Source organism: Dipodomys merriami, unplaced genomic scaffold, assembly GCF_024711535.1.
Source record: "Dipodomys merriami isolate MVZ:Mamm:240054 unplaced genomic scaffold, mDipMer1.0.p SCAF_271, whole genome shotgun sequence".
Taxonomy (NCBI): domain Eukaryota; kingdom Metazoa; phylum Chordata; class Mammalia; order Rodentia; family Heteromyidae; genus Dipodomys; species Dipodomys merriami.
In genome coordinates this window covers 553024-578111 of record NW_027204171.1, presented here as the reverse complement: position 1 = coordinate 578111, position 25088 = coordinate 553024, and the positions used below count along the sequence as shown (strand labels likewise).

At 62.9% G+C, this 25088-nt stretch overlaps 4 protein-coding genes across 7 annotated transcripts in view; 2 read left to right on the top strand and 2 right to left on the bottom strand.

Annotated features, from left to right (window-relative positions):
• Positions 1 to 9786, top strand: part of Nsd1 (nuclear receptor binding SET domain protein 1) — a 101696-nt gene extending 91910 nt beyond the window's left edge. For all 4 annotated transcript variants that reach the window (XM_070036491.1, XM_070036490.1, XM_070036493.1 and 1 more), the window contains exons 22-23: positions 1467 to 1671; positions 3890 to 9786. In XM_070036491.1, the coding sequence (XP_069892592.1) occupies positions 1467 to 1671; positions 3890 to 5502 (1818 nt within the window). In that variant the 3' untranslated portion in view covers positions 5503 to 9786. The remainder of the gene's footprint in view (positions 1 to 1466; positions 1672 to 3889) is intronic.
• Positions 9787 to 10230: 444 nt separating this feature from the next.
• On the bottom strand, positions 10231 to 13020 carry Rab24 (RAB24, member RAS oncogene family). The gene is made up of 8 exons (XM_070036494.1): positions 12616 to 13020; positions 12480 to 12548; positions 12285 to 12363; positions 12134 to 12201; positions 11320 to 11419; positions 11132 to 11182; positions 10975 to 11037; positions 10231 to 10887 (listed from the first exon to the last, which is right to left on the bottom strand). The coding sequence occupies exons 1-8, from the start codon at positions 13018 to 13020 to the stop codon at positions 10823 to 10825; spliced, it is 900 nt and encodes a 299-aa protein (XP_069892595.1). The 3' UTR covers positions 10231 to 10822.
• Positions 13021 to 13177: 157 nt separating this feature from the next.
• On the top strand, positions 13178 to 16366 carry Prelid1 (PRELI domain containing 1). The gene is made up of 5 exons (XM_070036496.1): positions 13178 to 13269; positions 13821 to 14046; positions 15384 to 15497; positions 15646 to 15724; positions 16043 to 16366. Exons 1-5 carry the CDS (start codon positions 13178 to 13180, stop codon positions 16186 to 16188), a joined length of 657 nt encoding a protein of 218 aa, XP_069892597.1. The 3' UTR covers positions 16189 to 16366.
• On the bottom strand, positions 15014 to 21562 carry Mxd3 (MAX dimerization protein 3). Its single transcript, XM_070036497.1, has 6 exons — positions 21435 to 21562; positions 21159 to 21258; positions 20272 to 20301; positions 20035 to 20149; positions 16683 to 16872; positions 15014 to 16598 (listed from the first exon to the last, which is right to left on the bottom strand). The coding sequence occupies exons 1-6, from the start codon at positions 21502 to 21504 to the stop codon at positions 16483 to 16485; spliced, it is 621 nt and encodes a 206-aa protein (XP_069892598.1). The 5' UTR covers positions 21505 to 21562; the 3' UTR covers positions 15014 to 16482.
• Between the last annotated feature and the right edge of the window lie 3526 nt (positions 21563 to 25088).

The following is a 25088-nucleotide window of genomic DNA, read 5'->3' as shown; positions in this document are numbered from 1 at the left end:
CTCTGTGTAAAGATACCAAAGAATCTAGAGTTGGCTTGATGAGTCTGGTGGAAGTAGAGCCTTCCAGAGGCTCAGTGTTAGAGCCTAGCATGTACAAGGCCACACCAACGCTGCCACCTTTGTAACATTGTAACCAAGTGTGAACATGATTGTGTTTTCCTCACTTGCACTTTAACTGCTTTATAATTCTGTAACTGTTAAGGAGCAACTGTTATAAAAGTCTACCCTGCTTTTTTGTTATTTAAAAACTTCCTTTACTGTTATATAGACTTTTTAGCAATTTTTTAATACAGTGGTCTGATCATAATTGAACATCTGTATACCTCAAGGTTTTTCTATCAAAAAGAACGATGAACTGAAAATTGAAACTCAGTTTTCATGCAAAAGAGACTACAATTTGAGTATTTCCTGTTATGTATGTTTGTTAAATAGTTCAACATTAAAAGTGAAAAAAACAAATTGGCGAGTAAATTATTTTAAGCAAAAATATATGAAAATGCAGAGTGCCCACTAATATACTATTTTATTAGATGAGGAAAATCATCTCTATATTGTACTGGGTTTTGTTTTGTTGGTTCCTTAAATGATCTTAATGAAGTCAGCTGTTTTTTTTTCCCCCCCTGAGTTAAAATAGTAGTTAGGTGGCTCACACGTATAATCCTAGCTACTTGGGAAGTAGGGATATTCAGGAGCATGCTTTGAGGCTAGCCTAGGCAAAAGGTTTGTAAGACCCTCTGTCAGCCAATAACATCTGGGTTTGATATAGTCCATACCTGTCATCCCAGCCTTATGAGAAACAAACAGAATCACAGTTCAGGTCAAGCAGACCATAGTTGAGATCCTATTCAAAAAATTAACTAAGGGTAGGGGGGCATGGCCAAGTGGTAGAGCACCTGCCTTAGCAACCATAAGATTTTAAGGAGGGGGGGTTAAATTTTTCTTATAGTTAGCAGTGTCCACTTTCTGTATCCTCAGGGTGTTTGTAGAGTGCCAGAGTGGAAGTTGAGAAATGGGACATATCTATTGACAATTAGTAAGACGCTGACCTGTCAACACTAGGAGGAAACTTTTTTTGGTTGGGGTTTTTTTTTTTTTTTTTCTTTTTGGAGGGGGAGTGTAATTTAATTTCTAAACAATAAGAGAGGTGCTGGGGAATGGTGGGAATGAGGGAACTTTATTCATTGTTGGTGTTCCTGCGAGTGTCCAGGCTAAGACACATATGTGGTAAGCGCATGGCGCTTGGCCACCACTGAGCTATATATCCTCAGCAGAAATAAGTCGTTAATGCTACCGTGTACGACGTACCAGGTACCTTTCCTACATTTCCTCTTCATGTCCGTAACGGTCTGTGAGGACTGTCTTTTTCCCAGAGGAGGAAGTGAGACTCAGAAAGGATAGTTAACCTGGTCACGATGCGACAACAAAGGTGTTGATAGAATGTTGACTGCTCCATATCTGACCTCTAGAATCAACCCATTGCCACTGAAGAAAAGTCAAAGCGATTCAAGAAGAAGCAGCAGGGGAAGCGCCGGAGCCAGGGCGAGGTCACAAAGGAGCGCGAAGACGAGTGCTTCAGCTGCGGGGACGCCGGGCAGCTCGTCTCCTGCAAGAAGCCAGGCTGCCCGAAAGTGTACCATGCAGACTGCCTCAACCTCACCAAGAGACCCGCAGGTTGGTGCCAGCCCATGCCGCATGCTCCCGTCCTCTGCCTGATCCTCAGCTGCTGCCGACACTCCAAAAGAAGGCCATTGGGTCTGCACACGCAGGGCTAGTGATGTGACCTGTCACTCTGGACCTGAATGACAGCAGTGCCTAAGAAATGAGGGAACAGTAACTTAACAGTTCTTTTTTTTTTTTTTTTTTGGGGGGGGTCCGGTTGTGGGGCCTGAACTCTGGGCCTGGGCGCTGTCCCTCAGCTCTTCAGCTCAAGGCTAGCGCTCTACCACTTGAGCCACAGCGCCACTTCTGGTTTTCTGATTGGTTGATTGGAGATAAAGCGTCTCATGCCGTTTCCTGCCTGGGATGGCTTTGAATTGAGATCCTCAGATCTCAGCCTCCTGAGTAGCTAGGATTAGAGGCATGAGCCTCTGGCACCCGGCCATCTGCGAGACATTTTATCACCAATTAACCTCAGAAAAAGTCAGAAGTAGGAGCTATGTGCTAAGTAGGAGCTATGTGCTAAGCGGAGCTCAGGGACAGTGCATAGGCCCAATGTTTAAGCCCTAGGATCTGGGAGTGGGGGAGGGGAGGTTGATGATGTGCTTTGTCACAGAGATGAAGGGGCTGGACTGCAGCCGTGATTCGGGGCCTAAGCCTACTGAGTCCTGTTGCCTTTCTAAAAATGGAAGCTGTTGGGTTGTTGTGATCAGTGAGAAGTGAATGACTGCCCTCCTGGGCTCCTGAGAGGCCCAGCTGGGAGCCACTCGAGACCTGGCTGAGGCCTGCTTCCCACGAAGTATGCTTTAAGGGGGCAGGAGACGCGAGGCGGCGCCTTTCTTCAGTTTTCTTCAGCATAACGAAAGGAGAGAAACTGAGGTTGCATGCAGGCCCCCTATATATAACATTTCCACGTTAGTGCTGGGGTGTGGAAACGGGGAGTTGTTTCAGGATCAGGCCTGTCACCGGCATAGGTACAGGGACCGGTCTTGCCCAGGGTGCCACGCCGAGGTGCGCCAGGGTCTTGGGATAAGAATTCTGTGTGTCCGCAGTGGAGGCTCAGGTTTGGGGGGCTGGGTGGAAGCGATGCACACGTAGGTTTGCTTTGGGTCTTTTTCCACCGATTCTCTCCAGACCACATAGATGGAAGAGTACTGGTCTCAAGACTTAAGCCTGAGCAGATTGGATTTTTGCAACCACCTATCTGTGTCCTGTTCCTGTTCCTATCAAGATGAGCAGGAGTGTAGATAGCTGAGCTGTTCCTATGACAGTTGATTATTTAAAAGCTGTCTAGAGCTGGGCACCATGGAACAAGCCACTAATCCCTGCTGTCCTGGGAAGCAGGAGGGTCACAGGAGGAGGCCACCCTGGACTACATAGCACAAGGTCCTCTGTAGACGCTCAGCAACAACAAAAAAAGTCAAAGGTTTCTAGAGCGTACGTAATATGCAAAATACACAAAGTATTGTCTGCACATGTCATGTAACAGGAACTTTGGAGTTCGGTTTTAGTTCTTTTTTCCTTCTCAGTGTAAATGGTCACAGAGAAACAGACTTCCTTCTGTGTGTATTTCATTGATACTCATCTTGCTGGACTTTGAGTGCTGTTCTGATTTTTGTTGTTGTTGTTAAGTGTTGGAAGGCTTGAATTCAGGGCCTGCGCACTGTCCTGAGTTTTTCTGCTCAAGGCGAGTACTCTACACTTGGTGCTCGGTTGGAGATAATTTCACAGAGAGCCAGGCGCTGATGGCTCATAGCTATTCAGGAGGCTGAGGTCTGAGGATCACAGTTCCCAACCAGCCTGGGCAAAAAGCCCCCATGAGACTCTCACCTCCAATGAACTACTCAAAAACCGGAAGTGGTACTGCGGCTCATGTGATAGAACGCTAGCCTCGAGTACAAAGAGGCTCAGAGACAGCACCCAGACTCTCAGTGCAAGCCCCATAACTGACCAAAACAAGAATCTCACAGACCTTCCTGCCTGGGCTGGTTTGGAACCACAGATCCTCAGCCCTCAGCCTCCTGAGTAGCTAGGATGACAGGCGTGGGCCACCAGCGGCCAGCTGGTGCTTTGTTGTCGATGTTGTTTGCTTGGGTAAGAGGGAAGCTGAGGTTCTGGGGAAGCACTATGAAAACTAAAGAAGGTGACGACTGGAAGGCAGCCAACTTCGCAGCCTCAGGGACCCAGCCGTGGCCCGGATCACGCTGATGCTGTGTTCGCCCTGTGTTTGCAGGGAAGTGGGAGTGTCCTTGGCACCAGTGTGATGTGTGCGGGAAGGAAGCCGCCTCCTTCTGCGAGATGTGCCCCAGCTCCTTCTGCAAGCAGCATCGGGAAGGCATGCTCTTCATCTCCAAGCTGGACGGCCGTCTGTCCTGCACGGAGCATGACCCCTGTGGGCCCAACCCTCTGGAACCGGGGGAGATCCGTGAGTATGTGCCTCCTTCAGTGCCGCTGTCTCCGAGCAGTCGTTTGGCAGAGCAGTCATCAGAAATGGCCGCTCAGGGGTCCAAGATGTCAGACAAGTCATCCGCTGGCACCAACCAGATGCTACCGCCCTCCAAAAAGGCTTCGGCAGGGACTTGTCAGAGGCCGCTTCTCCCGGAGAGACCTCTGGAGAGAACGGGCTCGGGCTCCCAGCTCTTAGATAGGGTCCGAGAACTTGCTGGGACAGGGACCAAATCCCAACCCTTGTTATCCAACCAGAGGCCACCAGACCGGCCACCGGCCACGGAAGGACCAAGACCTCCGCTCTCCGATAAGCCCTCCCCAGTGACCAGCCCGAGCCCCTCCCCCGCAGCCAGGCCCCAGCCCCTGGAAAGACCTGTGCGGAAGACCGAGCCGAAGCTGGAGAAATCTATAGGTGCTGCCAGCCCCAGGCCTCCGTCCCTGGAGAAAACCCCAGCCCCGGGGGGCCTGAGACTCCCCCCGCCAGACAGGCTGCTGGTCACCAACAATCCCAAGCCCCAGAACCCTGACAAATCCCACGCCTCCCTGTCCCAGAGACTCCCGCCCCCTGAGAAAGTTCTGTCGGCCGTCGTTCAGAGCCTGGTAGCCAAGGAAAAGGCCCTGAGGCCTGTGGACCAGAACACGCAGGCCAAAAACAGAGCTGCTCTGGTGATGGATCTCATAGACCTGACGCCGCGCCAGAAGGAGCGGGCCACCCCTCCTCAGGAGGCCCCCCCGCACGCCGACGACAAGGTGCCCGTGCTGGAGTCCAGCTTGTGGCCTGCCAGCAAGGGCCTGGCCCATGTGCCCCGCGCGGGGGAGAAGAGCAGCGTGGCAGGCCCCCTCCTGCAGCCCCCCGGGAAACCGGCCGCGCTGTCGGAGCACCCCTGGCAAGCCGTCAAGTCCTTCACCCAGGCCAGGCTCCTGTCCCAGGCTCCCGCCAAGGCCTTTTTATACGAGCCAGCCACGCAGGCCTCGGCACGAGTTCCCGCCGCCAACGAGCACGCCCCGGGGCCTCTCGGCCAAGCTTCCGGCCTGGTGAAGCAGGTGAAGCAGATGGCCAGAGGCCAGCAGCTCCCCGGACTTCCTGCCAGGAACGGGCAGTCGTTCAGATCCCTCGGGAAGGCCCCGACTTCCCTCCCCGCCGAGGAGAAGAAAGTGGCCAGCACCGAGCAGAGTCCCTGGGGCCTGGGCAAAGCGTCGACAGGGGCAGGCCTCTGGCCCATCGTGGCCGGACAGACACTGGCACAGTCGTGCTGGTCTACTGGGGGCACGCAGACATTGGCACAGACTTGCTGGTCCCTTGGAAGAGGGCAAGACCCCAAAGCAGAAAAAAGCCCACTTCCCGCGCTCAACCAGGCCCCTTGCAGTCACAAGCGAGCTGACGGCGAGCAGAAGTGATGCCCGTAAGTGCCAGCGCACCGCGCCGGTGCCCGTGCCGCTCGGGAAAGGGAATCTCCATTTTTTTATTTTCTCTTTTTCCCTCTTGAAAAGCAGACCCCCCCCTCCCCCCTTCCCACTGTTAACCCTTTCTTACCTCCCAGCTCTCAGAACTCTGGTGACAGGAGCCAGCGCGGGCTTGTGCGAGTGTGAACCGTGTGTGGAAATCAGCGGGGCCCCGGCCAGAGACACACACTTGTCTCTGCCCCAGCTTTGCCGTGGTCAACTTCAAATAAAAAGTCCACTGTGGAGTCGAGCATGGAATTCACTTCCGCGGGTCAACCTGGCAAGGGCAGAGGCTCTCAAAGCCTTCTCCCGGCCCGCCAGAGCCCGTGGAGGGCGGCCAGTGGACCCTCGGGAGGAGCTGACACCCGCCCGATCACATGGGGGGCAGTGTCCCGATCGCTCGTGTCCCGGGCCGGGGCCGCTCACGGATGGAAAATACGCAGCTCCTCGGGGCCCGTGCCCCGGAGCCTCGCCTGCCCGCCCTGTTTCCCAGGCTGTTGCTAGATCCCCTGCAGTAGGAAGCAGCGGGCAGTAGTGAGGGGCGCGTTTTTATTTGCAAGGGGAGGCGGGGGGCGCGGGCAGAAGTGTCTGTTGAGCCAGTATTGCCTGGTTGTCGTGTGCATGGGTGTGTGCACGCTCCTGTAGCCACACTGCTCTCCCCCCGAGCCGCGGAAGTGCTCTGTGTGCCTCTGCCCCTGTGTGCTCTCGCAGTCTGGAAATGGGTCCTAGGCCGCCCCGGGGCTCTAAGAAGGTGGTTTCCCGCAGTGGACAGGGTCACGGGCAAGCTTCCCTTCCTTCTCCACCGATTCTTCTCTTGTTCCATGAACCCACCCCCTCCCCGATTCCTCAAACACTCAGGTGCTTTCAGATCTCAGCCTCGGGCAGTGACCACAGGGAGTGTGTGGCCAGCTAGACGCTCCAGCGTCAGGAAAAGTGCCAGCTCTAGATGGAAAAACAAAAAAAATCTCTCCTCGCCTCGTCTTCCGCCCTCCTCACTGAGAGAAGGGGCGAGTCAGGCCCTGCTGAGCCCTCGGGCGAGCTTCGCTGCCACCTTGGCCTAAGCCAGGCCAGCCAGAGCCCTTTCCCGAGACTGGAGCAGTGTGGCGGCCGGAGACTCCTCAGAACTGCTGATTATCTGTTACTGCTGCCCTGAGCTGGGGCCCAAGGGCTGGGAAATCTGTTGGTGCTAGCCTGCCCTACCATTTCCCCAGCTCACTGACTGCCAACAGAAAAAAAGCTGTGTGGCTAGCTCCCTCCTGCACCCCGCCCTCCGTCCCTGGACCGAATGTGTTTACCTCTCTCTTGCCAACCAGCCAGCAGCTTTACGCAACAGGCCATCCCCTGGCCCAGACATCTCCTGACTCTTCTGTCTTGGTTATAGCTTCTGCTTCCTCACCCGGATTCTCTCTCTCTCTCTCTCTCTCTCTCTCTCCTGTTTCCTCCTCCTCCTCCATGCCTACCGAGGTTAGTTCCATCGCTTCCGAGGAGAAGAAACAATAGTTGTTACAGAAGCATTTGCGCTTTATATAAAAACTGAATCGAACCTGCTTTTACTTCCCAAAGTCTGTCTCTGGGGTTGAGACATTTTGAGCTCAGGCAGGGCTGGCCCAGGTTTTAAGGCCAATCCCCGCACTTCACGAGACCTCGGGGTCTCCTCCATGAGCTCCCCCTGCCTGCTTCCCCCTTTTCTCTTCTCTCCTCCCACATTGGCAGAGAGGAAAAAGCTCTTCGTTCAAAAGGAAGAGCAAGCATAAAGCATCTTATTTTGTTTTTAAAGATTTTAAACCACAAGAAAGATATTTTTTAAGAAATTCATCCAGAACATTAAAGTTCATTATATTAAGTATTTATCATGTGTGAGAATAATAAGTATATAACTGCAGCTAGTTGCCCCTTTCCTAATCGCGTAGGTCGTGTGAGTAGGTTTGCCTGGTGCCAGTCCTGTGCCCTTTGCTCTCTGTCATCTGTAGTTGTGATCGGAAAACGATACCTGCACTGCTCCGTCAGAATCCTTCACTGTTGTGTGTTTGATTACCGTAGCTCTTTGTCTCATGAAATAAACTGTGAATTCTTTTGGTGGGGGGGGGTGCAGGCTATATAAAATTTTTAACGGAGACGTTTGATCCTGAACTAGCTTCTCCACGGTAGGATTTGGTTAGGTGATTGGCTTTGACAGCTATCTAGAAATTTCTCACAGACAAGAGGGGGTGAGGGATGGGGGCTGAGACGGGCCACTTGGTGGTTTTGTTTTGGTTCTTTGCATTCTGCAACATTCATGGAGGCTTCACTCCAGATCTGCCAGTGAGCACAACTTCTGCGCTGTGTACGCTATCGTAGCGGGGTGGTGGCGGGGGGCAGTTCTTCTAAACACCCAAGCTTCTGTTCAGGGACACCGCAAGACTCCCGAACGGAAAGTTGAGGTTCGAGCTGCCGGACACACTGAATGCACCATCGCGTCACCGAGATAGATCATGGCAGGAGTCACAGTGCAATTGGGAGCAGAGCGCAATGGCTGGGAAACGACGTGCGTGCAAAGGTGGGGAGAGGGCGATCCCGCAGCCCCTCTGAGACTTCTGAAGCCTGTGTGCGCCAGGGCCCTTCCTTCCAGAGCTGTGAGCGGGCGGTTCCAAAAGAAAGTCTTCTACAAACTTCTAGTGCTGTGTGGCTGTTGGGGAATGGGGTGATGTGAAGCCAGCTCCCCGGAGGTCACTTCTAGTGGCAAGCCAAAGCTGAAGTGTGCCCCACAGCCCTCCACCCCTGCCGCGTCCACTGCTGAAATCTGCAAAGACCCATCCGTCCCGCCTGCCCGAGCCAGCCCGTGCTAGCCGAGGATGGCCGCCGCCGCTTTTGCAGCACCCGTGCTTTCAGACACCTGCTCGCCTCTCACATCGGATGACTCTGCAATCCCCGTGTCTGATCCTCCGAACCACACCCCCATCTTCAGCATCGCCACACTACGGCCAGGGAAGGAAGCAAGCGAGCCTTCCGGGCCAGGCCTGCTCAGCTCACTGGCGCTGGACTCCCCGGCTGAATTCTGCTGTTGTTGCCTAGTGGAACCAAAGTGCCGGAGGAGGCCTGGGCCCCGCTTCCCCGGGGAGAGCAGCCAGGAGAGCCGCAGGGCCCGCGCGCGCCCCGCCCTCCCATAGTGACTTTTCTTGGGATAGTGTCACTCTCTCGTGGGGGGGGGGGGGGATGACTTCCCCTAAGGCCCCAGCAGAGCTGCACCCTGACAGGTTCTCCGTTAGACATTCCGGGGGGTCAGCCCCGGCCAGCAGCTCCCGGCCCCCCCTGAGGCTGCTGTGGTGGAAACTGCAATCTCTCTAATAGAGTAGATAATCGCTTCCTACACAAACAGTAATGATGGTGCTAACTTCACGGTATAAATAAGCACTGCCAAGTGTTGAGGGACTGGTGACTTCAGGGTCCTGGCTTTCTGTTTGGGAGGAAAGGTTTGATTTTGTTCATGGAGGAGGATTTCTTGCAAAGAGGGGCAGGGAGAAGGCAGAGCCCAGTCCTGTCGCTGCCCCACACAGTCCAGGGGCGGGTGAGAGGAAGGGGGGGGGTGGCAACGGCTTTTATCAGGGATCACCTTGCCCCCAGCTCCCCCCCTCCACCTTCCATGACGTCACGGGAGCACCTCTGACGCTCATGCAGATTGGGGGAGTGGGGAGACCAGGAAGTGGACAGAGTTTATTTTAGTTAGAAACCCACCACTTCAGAAATGTTTCCTTACCAACGTGAGTGAAAGTCATCTGTGGTCTTCTCCCCAGCGCTGCCTTCCCTGGACTTTGAGAGCATCGGCCGTGCGGGCCGGGGCTAGGCCTGGTTCGGGAGCGGAGAAGCGGCGCTCGGGCACTAGGGCTCCAGGATGAGCAGAGCCGCCGGCGTCCTGGCTGAGGTGCTGCTTGGTGTGTGTGTGCACGTGTGTGTGTGCGTGCGTGTGGAAGGCGGTGGGTGCAGCAAGCAGGAGCTGGTGGAAGAGCAGCATTCTAGGTCTTGGCAAAGCAAGCAAACTGAGAAGAGATCTATATATTTTTAAGAAAGGGGGACAGGGGCGGGGAGGCTCAACCAAGATCCATCACAATTTTCCACCCCTGTCCTTACAGATCATCAGCTGGATATGGAACTCCTAGTGAAAAAGAGGGGAGCCCTGTGCTAGGAGTCCCCATAAACATGTACTGTAATTCTTTGTATATAGAAAAAAAAATACTGTAAAGTAAAGTTTAACTTTACTCTTCTGCCCGGTGCCCTGTGGTGTTTTGTGGGGGGGCCCAGTCCCCCAAGATCCCACGGGGGCCACACACCTGGCCCCGGGGCGGGGCGGGTGGTGAAGAAGGAAAGTCTTTTGAGGAATTTGGTTCTTAAGGAAGTGAAACCAAGAAGTAAGAAGTGAAAGCAAAGCACTTGACAAAGCCTAACACAAGGTGTGAGATCCGGGCCAGCCTTGAACGTCTGTGGAGTGCAGGCCGCTCTCCAGCCCATAGTCCTCTGGCCTGGCTTGCCCAGTGCTGGGGGTGAGCTCAGGGCCGCCGCCAGGCCTGCACCCTGGCCGGCCACACCTCACGGGAACAGGGCTGTGATGTCTCCCTCCTGCGGCTACCGCCCGGGCGCCTTACACACTGGACACTTTTGCTTAACTCCTTGCGAAAGCATTTGCCCCCTGCAACATTCACTTGGAGCATCCACGGTTCTGAGCAGGGTTTTATTTAGAGTGAGCAGCTCAGGCTGGAGGGTTTCTGTTGATGATTCTTTCTTCCATCGGCCGTGAGCTCCTCCAGCCTGAATTGGAATCTGCCGTGGACCTGCTTCGGGACCCATCACAGAAGCCCTGGGAAGCTCCCATCGCGGCTCCGGGTGCTGCCCAGACCCCGGGTCCCAGGCCCAGCGGCTGTCCTTGTCATCTCGGGGGGGTTCCCCCCCCCAAGCACCTGGAAGGAGGGGGGGCGCTGCCCTGGCCCAGGCGCTCACCCACGAAAAAGGAGCTGGAGATGGGGAGGTGGGTTAGAAAGGCCGCGCGGGGGGGGGGGGGCCGCCCCGAGGCCAGGGGACACGGAGGCCAGGGGACACGGCCGGCCCGCCGCGGCGAGGGGCAGCGGGTGAGTCACAGTGCACTGATTTTATTTACAGATCAGAAGCCACTTAAATAGTCTGTGGACGCAGAGCTGCGGGGCGAGGCCCGGATCCGCCCCGGCAGCCCAGGCCGCCCTCCCCGGGGAGACCCGGGGCGGCTCCGGACCTCAGCCACCCGAGCCCCGCGGGGACGCGCGCCGGCGACTCAGTGGTGGCAGCAGCTGTAGAAGTAGGGGTTCGCCTTCTGCGCCAGATCCACGCCCTTGTCCTCTGCCAAAGAGAGGGGGGGCAGCTGAGCCACCGTGGGGGGCGCAGGAGCCCGAGAACCAGAACCGGGGGGCGGGGGGAGGAGCGCACCTGTCATCACCTGGAAGCCGGCCACGCTGACGTAATCCTCCGCCACTTTCTGGAAGAGCTCGTCTGGCAGGAAGAGACTCGGGTTGAGGGCGCTGGGGACGCGGGGATGCCCGTCCCGCCCCGCCCCGCCCGCCCCGCAGGGCCCCGCCGCGCTCACCCACGCTCTGGCCGGTCTTGCTCGACGTCTCAAAGAGCTGGGCCTGGATGTCTGCGGGGAGAGGTGACTAAGGCTTCCCGCCTGAGAACCGGGTCAGCGCGCGCGCGCCAGGGCAGCCCCCTCCCACCCCACACCCCCACACCCCACACCCCACACCCCCGTCCCCCCAGGGCCCGAGGCACAGCTACTTTCGGCGTAGTCCTGGACATCGTGGAAGTCCACCCGCCGGCGCCGCCGGTCCTCCTCCAGCAGGTCACTCTTGGTGCCGCAGAGGTAGATCTGACAGCCCTGGGGCAGAACGCGGGGGGGGGGTCACCCGCACACCCCGACCCCCCCCCCCGCCGGCCGTGATCCCGGGGCACCCCCCCCCCCGCCGGCCGTGATCCCGGGGCACCCCCCCCCCCCCGCCGGCCGTGATCCCGGGACACACCCTCCCCGCTGGCCGTGATCCCGGGGCACCCCCCCCCGCCGTGCCCCCGGGGCACCCCCCCGTGATCCCGGGGCACCCCCCCCCGTGATCCCGGGGCACCCCCCCGCCGGCCGTGATCCCGGGGCACCCACCCCCGCCGGCCGTGATCCCGGGGCACCCCCCCCCCGCCGGCCGTGATCCCGGGGCACCCCCCCACCGTGATCCCGGGGCACCCCCCCCCCCGTGATCCCGGGGCACCCCCCCCCGCCGGCCGTGATCCCGGGGCACCCCCCCCCCGCCGGCCGTGATCCCGGGGCACCCCCCCCCGCCGGCCGTGATCCCGGGGCACCCCCCCCCGCCGGCCGTGATCCCGGGGCACCCCCCCCCCGCCGTGATCCCGGGGCACCCCCCCGCCGTGCCCCCGGGGCACCCCCCCCCCCGTGATCCCGGGGCACCCCCCCCGCCGTGATCCCGGGGCACCCCCCCCCCGCCGTGATCCCGGGGCACCCCCCCCCGCCGGCCGTGATCCCGGGGCACCCCCCCCCCGCCGGCCGTGATCCCGGCGCACCCCCACACCCCCCCACCCCCGCTACCTCCTCCAGGCTGCGCAGCTCCTTCACCCAGAACTTGGCCCTCTCGAAGCTGCTGCTGTCCGTGAGGTCTGGGGGGGGGTGGGGAGCGGGCGGGGGTCAGAGCCCGCCCGGCCCCGGCCGCCCCGGCGCGCGCCCCCGGCCCCCTGCTTACCGTAGCACACGATGGCCGCCTTGGCGCCCCGGTAGTAGATTCTGCTCATGGCCTCGTAGCGCTCGGAGCCCGCCGTGTCCTGCGGGGCGGGCAGAGCGCGGCTCGGGCCCCGGCCTCGGCCCGACCCACCCGGGGCTGCTTCCCGGGACCCCCGTCCTCCGGGGCCCCCCCGCCCCCCGCGGCGGCTCCGCTCACCCAGATGCCCAGCGTCACCGTGCGGTCCCCGACGGACATCACCTTGGCCACGAAGGCGGCGCCGATGGTCTGCAAGGGGAGCGGCGGTGAGCGCGGCGGCGGCGGCGGGCGCCGGCCCCCCGCGCCCGGCACTCACGTTCTGGTACGGCCCCACCAGGAAGCGGTCGTGCACGTAGCGCTCCACCAGGCTGGTCTTGCCCACGTACTCCTTGCCCAGCATCACCACCTTGACGTCCACGCGCTGCCCGCTCATGCTCCCGGGGCCGCCGCCCGCACGCCGGGGTCCCGCGGCCCCCCGCGCGACGCGCACAGCCGCGGCCCGGCCGAGGCTCCCCGGCGGCCGCGAGGCCCCGTCGAGCCCGGGGGAGGTGGGGCGGCGGCGGGGTCCCGGGCCAGCCCGCTGCGACCCGCAGCACCGCGACGGCCCGCCGGAGGGGGGGTGACGGCTAGGGGCGGGGCCCGGGTCACGTGGCGCGGCGCCGGAAGTGGCGGCCGGGATCGGGCCGCGCCGGAAGTGGTGCGCGGCGGAACACTCCCTCATGGCGGCGGCGGCGGGCACCCCACGGGCGCGGCGCGGGTGGTGAGTGAGCGGCGAGCCCGGCGGCCGTGCGCCGAGCCACGGCCCGGCCCTCGCGTGCGCCCCCCGGGCTCCGCACCCCCGATGCTGCGCGGGTGCTGAGCCCGCCCAGGCCGGGACGATGGTGAAGTATTTCCTGGGCCAGAGCGTGCTCCGAAGTTCCTGGGACCAAGTGTTCGCCGCCTTCTGGCAGCGGTACCCGAACCCCTACAGGTGCGCGGCGGGGCCGGGCCGGGGGGCGCGGCGGGGATCGGGGATCGGGGATCGGGGATCGACTCGGGCGCGAGGGGCCGGCGGCCCCCGGCTGATCTGCGCTGGAGCGCGGGGCGGCGCTGTGCGGTCTGCGGCGGGGCCGGGGCCCTCTGCTCCGGGGCTGCGGGTTGATCGCTCGCCCGCCCGCCCGGGTCTGTCTGCTCGGGCGAGGCGGTGGCCCGGAGCTGGGGAGGGATCCGGGCCGGAGCCCCGGCTGGGCCGGCCCCGCGCGCCCTCTAGTGGAGCCACAGGTGATGGGGGCCGAAGTCCTGGGGATGGTCAGGGAGGGGCAGGCGCGGGCTGGAATTTGCCCCCATCCCCCCCGGGATAGGAGGTTTCAAGGTACTTTTGGCCCCGAGACACCTCGCAGATCACGCGCCAGGCTGCAGGAAGGCCCAGCCGGGGACCCCCCCCCCCCCCCGCACTCCCCGCAAGGGGAACCGGCCACAGGCCGCCTGTCAGCCTCAGGCCTTCTGGGCAAGCAAGGATCGCCCTTTCCTCTGCGCGCGCAGCAAACATGTCTTGACGGAAGACATAGTACACCGGGAGGTCACCCCTGACCAGAAGCTTCTGTCCCGGAGACTTCTGACCAAGACCAACAGGATGCCCCGCTGGGCGGAGCGACTGTTTCCTGCCAATGTTGCTCACTCGGTGTACATCCTGGAGGACTCGATTGTGGACCCACAGAATCAGACCATGACCACCTTCACCTGGAACATCAACCACGCCCGGCTGATGGTGAGGCCCCTCCCACCTCCCCCAACACGCCCAGCCTTCGGGGGCTGCGGTCGCGCTGGGCAGGGCCCTACGGTCCAGCCTGGTTGGCCTTCTCACCACTGGTCCCTTGGATCGCTTGCCAGGTGGAGACTGGACCAAACGCAGTGGGTCTCATGCCTGGCCCACGAACACAGGTTGGCCCCGCAGGAGGCGGGCCGAGGGAGGAAGGGGTGCAGTGGTTGGCATCTTGGTTTCCAGCCTTGCTGGGATGTGCCGGATCCACGCTCCCACCCCTTGCCCTGGTTAACCGAGGTGGGGTCCTACGTGTGTGGTCCCCGTGTTAGACCTCCGCCTCCAGAGATTTGGGGGAAAAGATGTCCCACATAACTGTTCTTTTCTTGCCTTTTACAAATGCTTTTGACCAAAGGGCTGAGATCTGACGATTGAGGTTCAAAGCCAGCCCATGCAGGAAAGTCCATGAGACTCTAAAGCAGCCAAAACAAAAAAAAAAAAGTGGAGCTGTGGCTCAAGTGCGTGAGCACCAGCCTTGAGCAAGAAAGCTAACGGACAGCACCCAGGCCCTGAGTTCAAGCTCTAGTAGTGGCACCAAAAAATAAACTGTGAACTCAAGCAGTATTAGGAACATTCTCTGTTCCTATGTGAGTACCTGTGGGCTGTCAGTGTGTCAGTGTCCTTGGGACTCACTTGTGCAGAGGGAAGTGAGGGTCGGAAGTGTCCTGCGAGGTCTCGTGTGAGCGGCTTGGAAACCACCAAGACAGGAGCTGCATGCAGTGTGCAGTTTGTGTCAAGCAAACTTGGGACCCCGAGGCCGGGGTACGGGATCACCATGTGCGTTTAGACACGGGGCCTAGAGCAGAAAGCCCAGGACAGCGCCGGAAGACCCGCTGAGCCCAAGAGAGCCTGTCCCGGGAAGAGCAGCGGCGGGCTGGGATGGTCAGAGGGTCTTTAATACCCCGTAGAGATGCAATACAGGACGCAATAGATTTTTCTTTAATGGACTAGCATGGTGGCGCCCAGCTGTAGGCCCAGCTGCTCCGGAGCCTAGGTGGGAGGGTGGACTGAACACAGGAAATCGGTGCTGGCCTGGTTGATACTGCAGAGGTGGGTTGAGCTGGCCGGTGGCTCCCGCCTGCCTTCCCAGCTGCTCAGGAGGCTGAGAGCTGAGGATCGCGGTTCAAAGCCAGCCCGGGCAGGAAAGTCTGCGAGACTCTGATCGCCAGCGAACCACCAGAAAACCGGAAGTGGGGCTGAGGCTCGAGCCCAGAGTTCCGGCCCCGGGGCGGCGGGGGCTCGGCGGGAGAGCCCCGGGCTCAGGCCTGTGCCGCTCGCCCGCGCAGGTGGTGGAGGAGCGATGTGTTTACTGCGTGAACTCCGACAACAGCAGCTGGACCGAAATCCGCCGGGAGGCCTGGGTCTCCTCCAGCCTGTTCGGCGTCTCCAGGGCCGTCCAGGTGAGCGGCCGGGCCGGGCGGGGTGGGGCTGGCCGGGCGGGGCGGGGCCGGGCGGGGCGGGGCTGGCCGGGCGGGGCGGGGCTGGCCGGGGTGGGGCGGGGCTCCGCGGGCCGCCCCCAGCCCCGCCTCCCCTGCGCGTCTTTCGCAGGAATTTGGTCTTGCCCGGTTCAAAAGCAACGTGACCAAGACGATGAAGGGCTTTGAGTACATCCTGGCCAAGCTGCAGGGTGAGTCCGGGACGGCCTCCGGAAGGGGCGGGGCGCGCGGGGGCCACGCCCTGAGCCTGCCCTCCGGAAGGGGCGGGGCGCGCGGGGGGCCCCGCCCTGAGCGGCCCTCCGGAAGGGGTGGGGCATGTGGGGCTCCGCCCTGTGCTTGGGGCCGCCCTCCGGAAGGGGCGGGGCATGTGGGGCTCCGCCCCGTGCTTGGGGCCGCCCTCCGGAAGGGGCGGGGCATGTGGGGCTCCGCCCCGTGCTTGGGGCCGCCCTCCGGAAGGGGCGGGGCGCGCCGCTTCCTCCGTAGACGCCTGTGCCCGCCCGCGGCTGCAGGGGAGGCCCCTTCCAGAACGCTCGCGGAGACCGCCAAGGAGGCCAAGGAGAAGGCCCGGGAGACGGCGCTGGCAGCCACGGAGAAAGCCAAGGACCTGGCCAGCAAGGCCGCCAGCAAGCAGCAGCCGCAGCAGCAGTTTGTGTAGCCGCCCCGCCGCCCTCCCGGCATTCCCCATTAAAGATCAACCTCAGCCGTCTGTCTGTCTGGGTGGTGGGCCGGCCCGGCCCCGCGGACGGCGGACGGCGGCCCTCGCGGGCGGCCGGCGCCTGCTCCTCCTCCTGTGCCCGCACCTGACAGGCGCTCAATAAATACCTTTGAAGCCACTCGCCGGCCCGGCGTCCGTCCGCAGAGCTTTGGTTCGGTCGCTCCGCGCGGGTCGGTCAGGGTCCGGCGGGGCGGCGGGGGGTGCGGGGCCGCGCGGCGGGGCGCGGCGGCGGCGTCAGAGCCAGGCGCCCGCCCGGTGTGAGTAGCTGTGCTCCTGGCCCGCGCTGAAGCCCCGCAGCAGCTCGGCCTCGCCCCCGAACACCAGGCTCTCCACGTCCACCTCCAGCTCCTCTGCGCGGCACGGCGGGGGCCGGTCAGAAGCCGGCGGGGCCGCCCCTGGGCGCCGCCCCCCTTCCTCCCCGGCTCAGCGCTCACCCTGATCAGAGTCCGAGCGCTCCGACGAGAGGCCGGAGGAGTCCAGGCTGTCGGCCCGCAGCCGCTCCCGCTCCCGCTCCCCGGGGCCGGCCGGGCCGCGCAGCTGCTCCAGCCGCCGCCGCAGGCTCTGCTGCCGGCTGCGCAGCTGCTCCTTGAGCCGCCGCGCGCGCTGCTCCTGCTCCTCCAGCTTCTGCAGAGCCACAGCGGGCTCTGAGCGGGCGGCCCGGGCTGGCTCCCGCCAGCCAGCCCCGCCCCGCCTCCGTACCCGCCAGCCAGCCCCGCCTCCGCACCCGCCAGCCAGCCCCGCCTCCGCACCCGCCAGCCAGCCCCGCCCCCGCCGACAAGCCCCGCCCACGGCGCCCCGCCTCCACCGACAAGCCCCGCCCACGACGCCCCGCCTCCGCACCCGCCAGCCAGCCCCGCCTCCGCCGACAAGTCCCGCCTCCGTACCCGCCAGCCAGCCCCCGCCCCCGCCGACAAGTCCCGCCTCCGTACCCGCCAGCCAGCCCCGCCTCTGCACCCGCCAGCCAGCCCCGCCTCCGTACCCACCAGCCAGCCCCGCCCACGGCGCCCCGCCTCCACAGACAAGCCCCGCCCATGGCGCCCCACCCCCACCGACAAGCTCCACCCACGACACCCCACCTCTACCCACCAGCCAGCTCCGCCCATGATGCCCCGCCCACAATGTTCCACCTCTCCACCCCCCAGCAAGCTCCGCCCTCAATGCCCCGCCTCTCCACCCACCAGCAAGCTCCGCCCTCAATGCCCCACCTCTCCACCCACCAGCAAGCTCCGCCCACAATGCTCCACCTCTCCACCCACCAGCAAGCTCCGCCCTCAATGCCCCGCCTCTCCACCCACCAGCAAGCTCCGCCCACAATGCTCCACCTCTCCACCCACCAGCAAGCTCCGCCCTCAATGCCCCGCCTCTCCACCCACCAGCAAGCTCCGCCCACAATGCCCCGCCTCTCCACCCACCAGCAAGCTCCGCCCACAATGCCCCGCCTCTCCACCCACCAGCAAGCTCCGCCTTCAATGCCCCGCCTCTGCACCCATCAAGCTCCGCCCTCAATGCCCCGCCTCCACCTCCGCAGCCACCAGCAAGGTGGCCCACACGCTCCGCCTCCACCCCCGCTGCACAGAGACCCCTGTCCAGTGCTAGCCCAGCGCGTGTGGACTTAGGGGGCCACCAGCCCAGAGGTGCCGGTCGCCCTAAGACTGCTTGTTGGCAGGGCCGTGGATCGAACCCAGGGCCTCGCCCAGGCTAGCCAGGCAAGTGCTCTTCCCACTGCGCTACATTGCCAGCGCCCCTTTCTTGAAGAGGAGCTGGGTCAGCAGATTTGTCCTATCAAATGACAGTCGTGGGACTTGAACTCGGCGCCTGGGCGCTGTCCCTGAGCTCTTTGGCTCAAGGCTAACACTCTACCATTTGAGCCACAGCACCACTTCCAGCTCTTTGCTGGTTCACTGCAGAGAGGAGTTTCGTGAACTTTGCTGCCCAGGCTGACTTGAAACCACCATCCTCACATCTCAGCCTCCTGAGTAGCTTAGAGTAGCATGCGCCCGGCTCAAATGTTCCTTAAAGTGTGGCTGCCTGTTTGAAGTCCCCAGGAGACTACAAACTACACAGGCTCCTGGGTTTGGAGTCCTCCCAAAGAACCCTAGGGAGGCCTGAGCCTCCTCGGCAGTCCTCCCCGCCAGTGCTCCTGCTGGAGTTCCGGACTGTCATGGACAGCCCCGAGCTATCCATACAAAAGGCAGGGTGAGCTGCGCACCAGGGGCTCACGCCTGTCATCCTGGCTACTTGGGAGACTGAGGATCACAGTACGAAGCCAGCCCGCGCAGGAAAGTCCTCGAGACTCTGACCTCCAATGAACCACCAGAAAACCAGAAGTGGAGCTGTGGCTCAAATGGTAGAGCGCTCGCCTTGCACAAAAAAGGTGCCCAGGCCCTGGGATCAGCACAAATAAAGGGAGGGTAGTAGGCAGGGTGGAGAAGGGTTAAAAACTACCTAGACAAAAAGAGAAATGGACACTGAGTCAGAACTCCCTTCGTGGCTTTTTCTGTGGTGGATGGGGGGAAGCTAGCCCCCCTTCCCCCCAGGGAAGCAGGCTGGTTGGTGTGGGTTAGAGAGAGCCTAGACTTTCACACAAAGGCAGGCTTGGCCGGTGTGTGGCTGAATCCTGTCGGGATGCATAGACACTGCACAAAGAGCTGTGTACAGTAAGGATCTGTCTAGGGCCAAGTGAAAGATAGCCTGGTGCGGACCCAACAGGAAGCGAGGAGGCCGGAGAAATACATGCCAAGATGGCAGGACTTCAAGGAAGGTCTGATCGCGAGTTCTGCCCTCAGCCAGCCAGCACCCTGAGCCGCTCGCCAACCTGAGTTCGAGGCCACAGCGGGGCTGGAAGCGGCCAGGGCAGGCACACCTCCCCGTGGCCCGGGTTCATCCGGAGCTGTCCGACCCGGCCCTCAGCAGATGGTGCTCAGAACAGACTTGCTGAGGAAAGAATGCACATCAGGGGGCCGGGCCCTGCATGTGCCCAGCGGCTGTGCCGCCTGGCCTCCGAGGCCCGCACAGTCCTGGCGCCTCCTGGGCCTTTACAGCCGCGCGACCACGCCTGTCCACCAGGGAGCAGCCTTCACCCTGGCAGCAGCAAGGCCCCGGGAGGCCCAGCCCTGCGGGCTCTGCCCCCCCCCCCCCATCCTGATCTCTCCAACTGTCACCCCAGCCTGGAAGTAGAAGCCGCGACGGACAGGGGCGGAAGGGCAGACACCAGCCCCGAGAGAAGCTGTGACTCGTGACATCACAGCCATCCCCACCAGAGGAGGAAAAGGAATCAAGCCGGGCAAGTCACTTGCCCAAGGTCTTGCAGCTGAGATCTAAGAATACTTCCAACAACAGCGCCCTGAGCGCATGCCTGTAATCCACCTCCTTGGAAAGCGAAGGGCTAAGAATCAGGGTTCAAAGCCAGATGGAACAACAACAAAAAAAAAAAGCGCAGAAGATGTAGCTCCAATGAACCAGCAAAAAGCCGGAAGTGGAGCTCTGGTTCAATTGGTAGAGCAAAAGAGAGCTCAGGGACAGCATCCCTGACGGTGCCCCCGGATTGGCACAAAGGTAACAGCCATGACTCTCTGCAAGGCGAACTGGCCAGTGCCCCGGACGCATCACTGCTTTCCTTCCCACCTAGTAGGTGTGGAAACTAAAAAAGCAAAGCCAAACGTCCCAAGTGGCGCAGCTGGGCCGTGTGGCCCTGCTTCATCGTTCACCCAGGCTTCTCCCCAGACTGCACCCCCTCCACCCGGCTGGCCAGCAGCCAGGAAGAGGGGGTTCCCCGCCCCCACTTACCTGGATGTGCATCCTGGCGCGGCGCAGCAGGCTCAGCGTGGTGAACCGCATACAGTCGGCCCCCAGAGGCATCTGCTGCTTTAGCTGCTCGAGACACTGCTTCAGCTGGGCCCTCCTGTGGGGGGAAAGGAGTGTGGAGGGCAGTGCCCAGCCCACTGCGCCAGCCCGGGCGGGGAGGGGGCAGCTGAGAGGGAGGAGGCTCCGGGGCGGCAGCTGCCAGAGCCCGGCGGCACTCACCTGCGTTTCTCCAGTTCATTGTGCACAGACCTGCCAATGCCAAGGAGCGTGGGGTGAAAGGGCTGTGTGTGTGGGGGGAGGGGTGGGGACCCCACCCTCACCCAGACACCCCTCAAAAGCCTCCCCAAGCCAGAGCAAGGGGGAGCACGCCTGTCATCCTAGCTACTCAGAAAGCTGAGACCAGAGATTCATGGTTCAAAGTGAACGGGAGCAGGAAAGTCCGTGAGACTCTTTATCTCCAAGGAACCGCCAAAAAGCTGGACAGGGAGCCGTGGCTCAAGCGGTAGAGCACCAGCCTTGAGTGGAAACACTCAGGGACAACACCCAGGCCCTGAGTTCAAGCCCCGGGACTGGCACACACCCATGTGCACATGTGTGCATCACACTCACACACACACACACACACACACACACACACATATCCATAGCAGATACCTTGCCCCCCAACAGGGACCTTGTGGGGCCTCAAGCACTAAAGGTCCCGGGTGGAGAAGAATCAGAGTCCCCCAACCCAGAGCCAAATGCTGTGAGACACCTGACCAGGTGATTGTGGGGTCCAGGGGGGGGTCCCCCTGGCAGCCGGGCTTTCTGGACAGAGGCGACAATGAGGCTAAACACAACATACAACTTTGGATCCGAGGCAGTGGCGGGAAGGGCTTCGAGCTGGAGGGTCACGCCTAAGCCCAGGGTCGAGAGCAAAGCGGGACGGCCGGGGGGAGGGGGGAAGAGGGGGTCCCACGGGTGGGAGACCCCGGGGGCCCGCGCGGGCGCGCTCACGCTCCCCGGCCCCAAAGATGCCAACGATCAGAAAGCAGCGAGCAGGTGGGGGGCCCCGCGGCCCAAGGAGCGCGCTCAGCCCCGCGCCCGCCCCGCCCGGCCCCGCTCACCGCCCGCCGTCCAGCGCGCCGGGAGCCTGCGGCGGCCGCTTCCTCCTCCCGTGGCCGGGGCTGCGCTGCGGGCACAGGGACGCGTAGCCGTGCTCCGCCTCTGCCGGAGACAGTGCCCGGCCCGGGTCAGGGCCACCGGATGCCCCGGACACGGCGTGGCCGGGGAAGCTCCCTCCCGGCCGGCCCGCCCGCCCCGAGCCCGCCTCGGACGCCGGGCAGCGCTCCAGTTGGAGCCAAGTCCCGGCCGGGCCGGGCCGGGCCCGGCGTCGCCCTCACCTCTCTCGCGGCGTTCCAGGAACTCGGCCGCCTGCAACAGGACCTGGATGCTGCTGGCCACGGGCTCCATGTCGGCGACAGCTGGTGGCGGGAGCCCGGGCGGCGCTGGCCCCGCCGCCGCCGCTCCACTTTTGTTACAATGTAACTGACACGGAGCAACAAACACAGGGGCCCGGCCACGCCCCCGCCCCGCCCCCGGCCCCGCCCCGCGCGTGGCCACGCCCCCCGGCGCGCCGCGGCGCCGCGGCCCACGCCCCCGCCAGCCCCGCCGGGCCCCGGCCCCTCGCGCCTGCCGGCGCCCGCCCCGGAGGCGGCTTCCCCGGCCGCCGGGGCCTCGTCCCGCCCGCCTCGCCCAGCCACCCCGCCGGTTCCTCGGCATCTCCGGGCCTCCATCCCAGCCCCGCGCGGGTGGGGCGCGCCCCCGAGGGAGGACGGCGTGGACGGGGCCCAGCCGCCCCGGGGAGCTGTCCCGGGCGCCGCCGCTGCACGTGGGCGCCGCGGGGGCGGGGCGTCCCGGAGTCGCTCGCCCATTGGCGGGCTGTCTGCCAGGGCTCGCTGTCGTCATCGTCGGGGCGGGGCGTGGAGGCCGCCGACGCGCGATTGGCCGGCGCGCGGCCCCGCCCTCCCTCGCCGCTGGTCCTCACGTTCGAGCGGGAAAAGCAGCAGGTTTCAAATTTGAAAACTCGGACGGCGGGGGCTGGGTTGAGCGGGGAAGCGGACCTCAGTGCGCAGGCGCGGGGGGCCGAGGACCCCGGGCCCCGGCGGGGCTCCGCTCCCCGCGGTGTGGAGCGGGGCCGTCCCGGTCCTCCGCAGGGGCGGCCCCGGCCCCGGGCAGCCGCTGCACCCCCGCCCCCGGCCAGGCCACGCCCCGGAGGGGCCCTCGGGGCTGCGGGCGCCGGGGGTTCGAGTCCCCGCGGCCGTGGATGAGTCACGACGCAGTGGAGGTCCGGGACGCAGCAGCCCCCTAAAATGGCACATCCTGAAAACTGCAGCCCCGTAAGGCCCGAGTGGAGTCCGCGGGACCTTCTAGAACGGGACTCCACCTGGGCCGTGCGCCCGCCCCCCGGGGCGCGGGGGGGCCTCGCCCGAGCCTGCGGGCTGCCACCTCCCGATCGGGCAGCGGGGCCGGGTGGAGGGGGTCCCGGTGGAGGGGGCCGGGTGGAGGGGGTCCCGGTGGAGGGGGCCGGGTGGAGGGGGTCCCGGTGGAGGGGGCCGGGTGGAGGGTGTCCCGGTGGAGGGTGTCCCGGTGGAGGGGGGCCGGGTGGAGGGTGTCCCGCTGGAGGGGGCGGGGTGGGGAGGGGGCCGGGTGGAGGGTATCCCGGTGGAGGGGGCCGGGTGGGGAGGGCCTGGTGGAGGGTGTCCCAGTGGAGGGGGCTGGGTGGGGAGGGCCTGGTGGAGGGTGTCCCAGTGGAGGGGGCTGGGTGGAGGGGGGCCGGGTGGGGAGGGCCTGGTGGAGGGTGTCCCGGTGGAGGGGGCTGGGTGGGGAGGGCCTGGTGGAGGGTGTCCCGGTGGAGGGGGGCCGGGTGGGGAGGGTGTCCCGGTGGAGGGGGCCGGGTGGAGGGGGGCCTGGTGGAGGGTGTCCCGGTGGAGGGGTCCCGGTGGAGGGGGCTGGGTGGGGAGGGCCTGGTGGAGGGTGTCCCAGTGGAGGGGGCTGGGTGGAGGGGGGCCGGGTGGGGAGGGCCTGGTGGAGGGTGTCCCGGTGGAGGGGGCTGGGTGGGGAGGGCCTGGTGGAGGGTGTCCCGGTGGAGGGGGGCCGGGTGGGGAGGGTGTCCCGGTGGAGGGGGGCCGGGTGGGGAGGGTGTCCCGGTGGAGGGGGGCCGGGTGGGGAGGGTGTCCCGGTGGAGGGGGGCCGGGTGGGGAGGGTGTCCCGGTGGAGGGGGCCGGGTGGAGGGGGGCCTGGTGGAGGGTGTCCCGGTGGAGGGGTCCCGGTGGAGGAGGCTGGGTGGAGAGGGCTGGGTGGAGGGGGGCCGGGTGGCGAGGGCCTGGTGGAGGGGTCCCGGTGGAGGGGGCTGGGTGGAGAGGGCCGGGTGGGAAGGGCCTGGTGGAGGGTGTCCCGGTGGAGGGGGCCGGTGGAGGGTGTCCCGGAGGAGGGGGCTCGGCCGGCCGGCGCCCACGGGCAGGGTACTGCGGTACCACCCGGCCAGGGCAAGGCCCAGGTGAGCACGGAGTGGAAACAACCGGGGCCAGTCTGTAAAGCCGTGGCTTTGGAATGTTGTCCCAATTACCCCCGTGCTGCTTGAGCTGCACTTGTACCTGGCCGTGAACCTGGTGAGGGATTCGCGTATGGCATTATTCTTTTTCCTTTTTTTTTTTTGACAGTCCCGGGGCTTGAGCTCATCTGGCCTCTTTGTGCTCAAGGCGAGCGCTCTGCCCCCTGAGCCAACAGCGCCACTTCCAGTTTTCTGGTGGTTTATTGGAAATGAATCTCGAGGACTTTCCTGCCCGGGCTGGCTTTGAACCGCGATCCTCCGATCTCAGCCTCCTGAGTAGCTAGGATGACAGGCGTGAGCCACCAGCGCCCGGCTTGATGAGCCTATTCTTGACAGTCCAGATATTGAACCAACCTAGGTGACCACAGACAGATAAATAGGTAAAGAAGACCTGAGGCAGGTAAGGTGGCTCATGCCTGTAATCCCAGCTGTTTGGGAGATGGAAATATGGAGGACTGTGATTTTAGGCCAGCCAGGAGAAAAAGTTAATGAGACCCTCATCACTGTTAATGAGCTGCTCACCAGCTCATTACCTGAGGACGACTCCTCTCCTTGTCACTGGATCTTACCAGCTTGGTACAAAAACCTTGAGCCAGCAGTCCACATGGGTTCCATCTCTTCCATTCTCGTCCTTTGCTACACTGAGCATGTGCACCTCCCAGGGGTAAGCTAAGACCAGGGCAGGGTGGCCGACCGCTCCTACCCATGGCCTGCCATGGCTCCAGGGTCTGCCATGAGGCAGATCTGTCCCTGCCTGGGAGTGGAGACTCAGCTTAGGGACAAACCACAGGCAGGCAGCCCCAGCCACTGCGTTGGTTTGCTGTATTGGTTCCTTTGGTGGTACTGGTGGCCTTCCACACAGGAAGCCCTAAAACTTCCAACCATAAACCAGGTGCCTACTCGGGAGGCTGGGATCTGAGGATCGTGATTCAAAGCCAGGCTGGGCAGGAACCTCCCTGTGAGACTCTTATCTCCAACCACTAGAAAACCGGAAGTGGTAGAGCGCTCGCCTTGAGCTGAAGAGCTGAGGGACAGCACCCAGGCCCAGAGTTCAAGCCCCACGACTGACAAAAAACAAACTTCCAGCCACAAACTAAGCAGTCATGGTTGAGTCCCTCAGAAGTGTTCCTAGGGCACGGCCCAAGGGGCTCCAAAGGCCCCAGGAAAATCAGAATCTCCTGGCTCAGGGATACATTGTTCCTGAAGAAATGATTTCCATTTTATTACCCAGGCATGGCGCTTGTCATTTGGGCATTTCTCCAGCATCATCGGAGACTTGAAGAGTATTTGGGGTTCAAGGTTATTTTATGGCTTTCAATCTCAAAATTACTGTCTCAAATGGCTTTACCCTGGTCCAGAACGTCCTCCCAGAGGACGCCACTAGGTGGCGCTCCCAAGCTTCTGCCATGACTGGGCTCTACATGCCACACAGGGCCTTTGCACA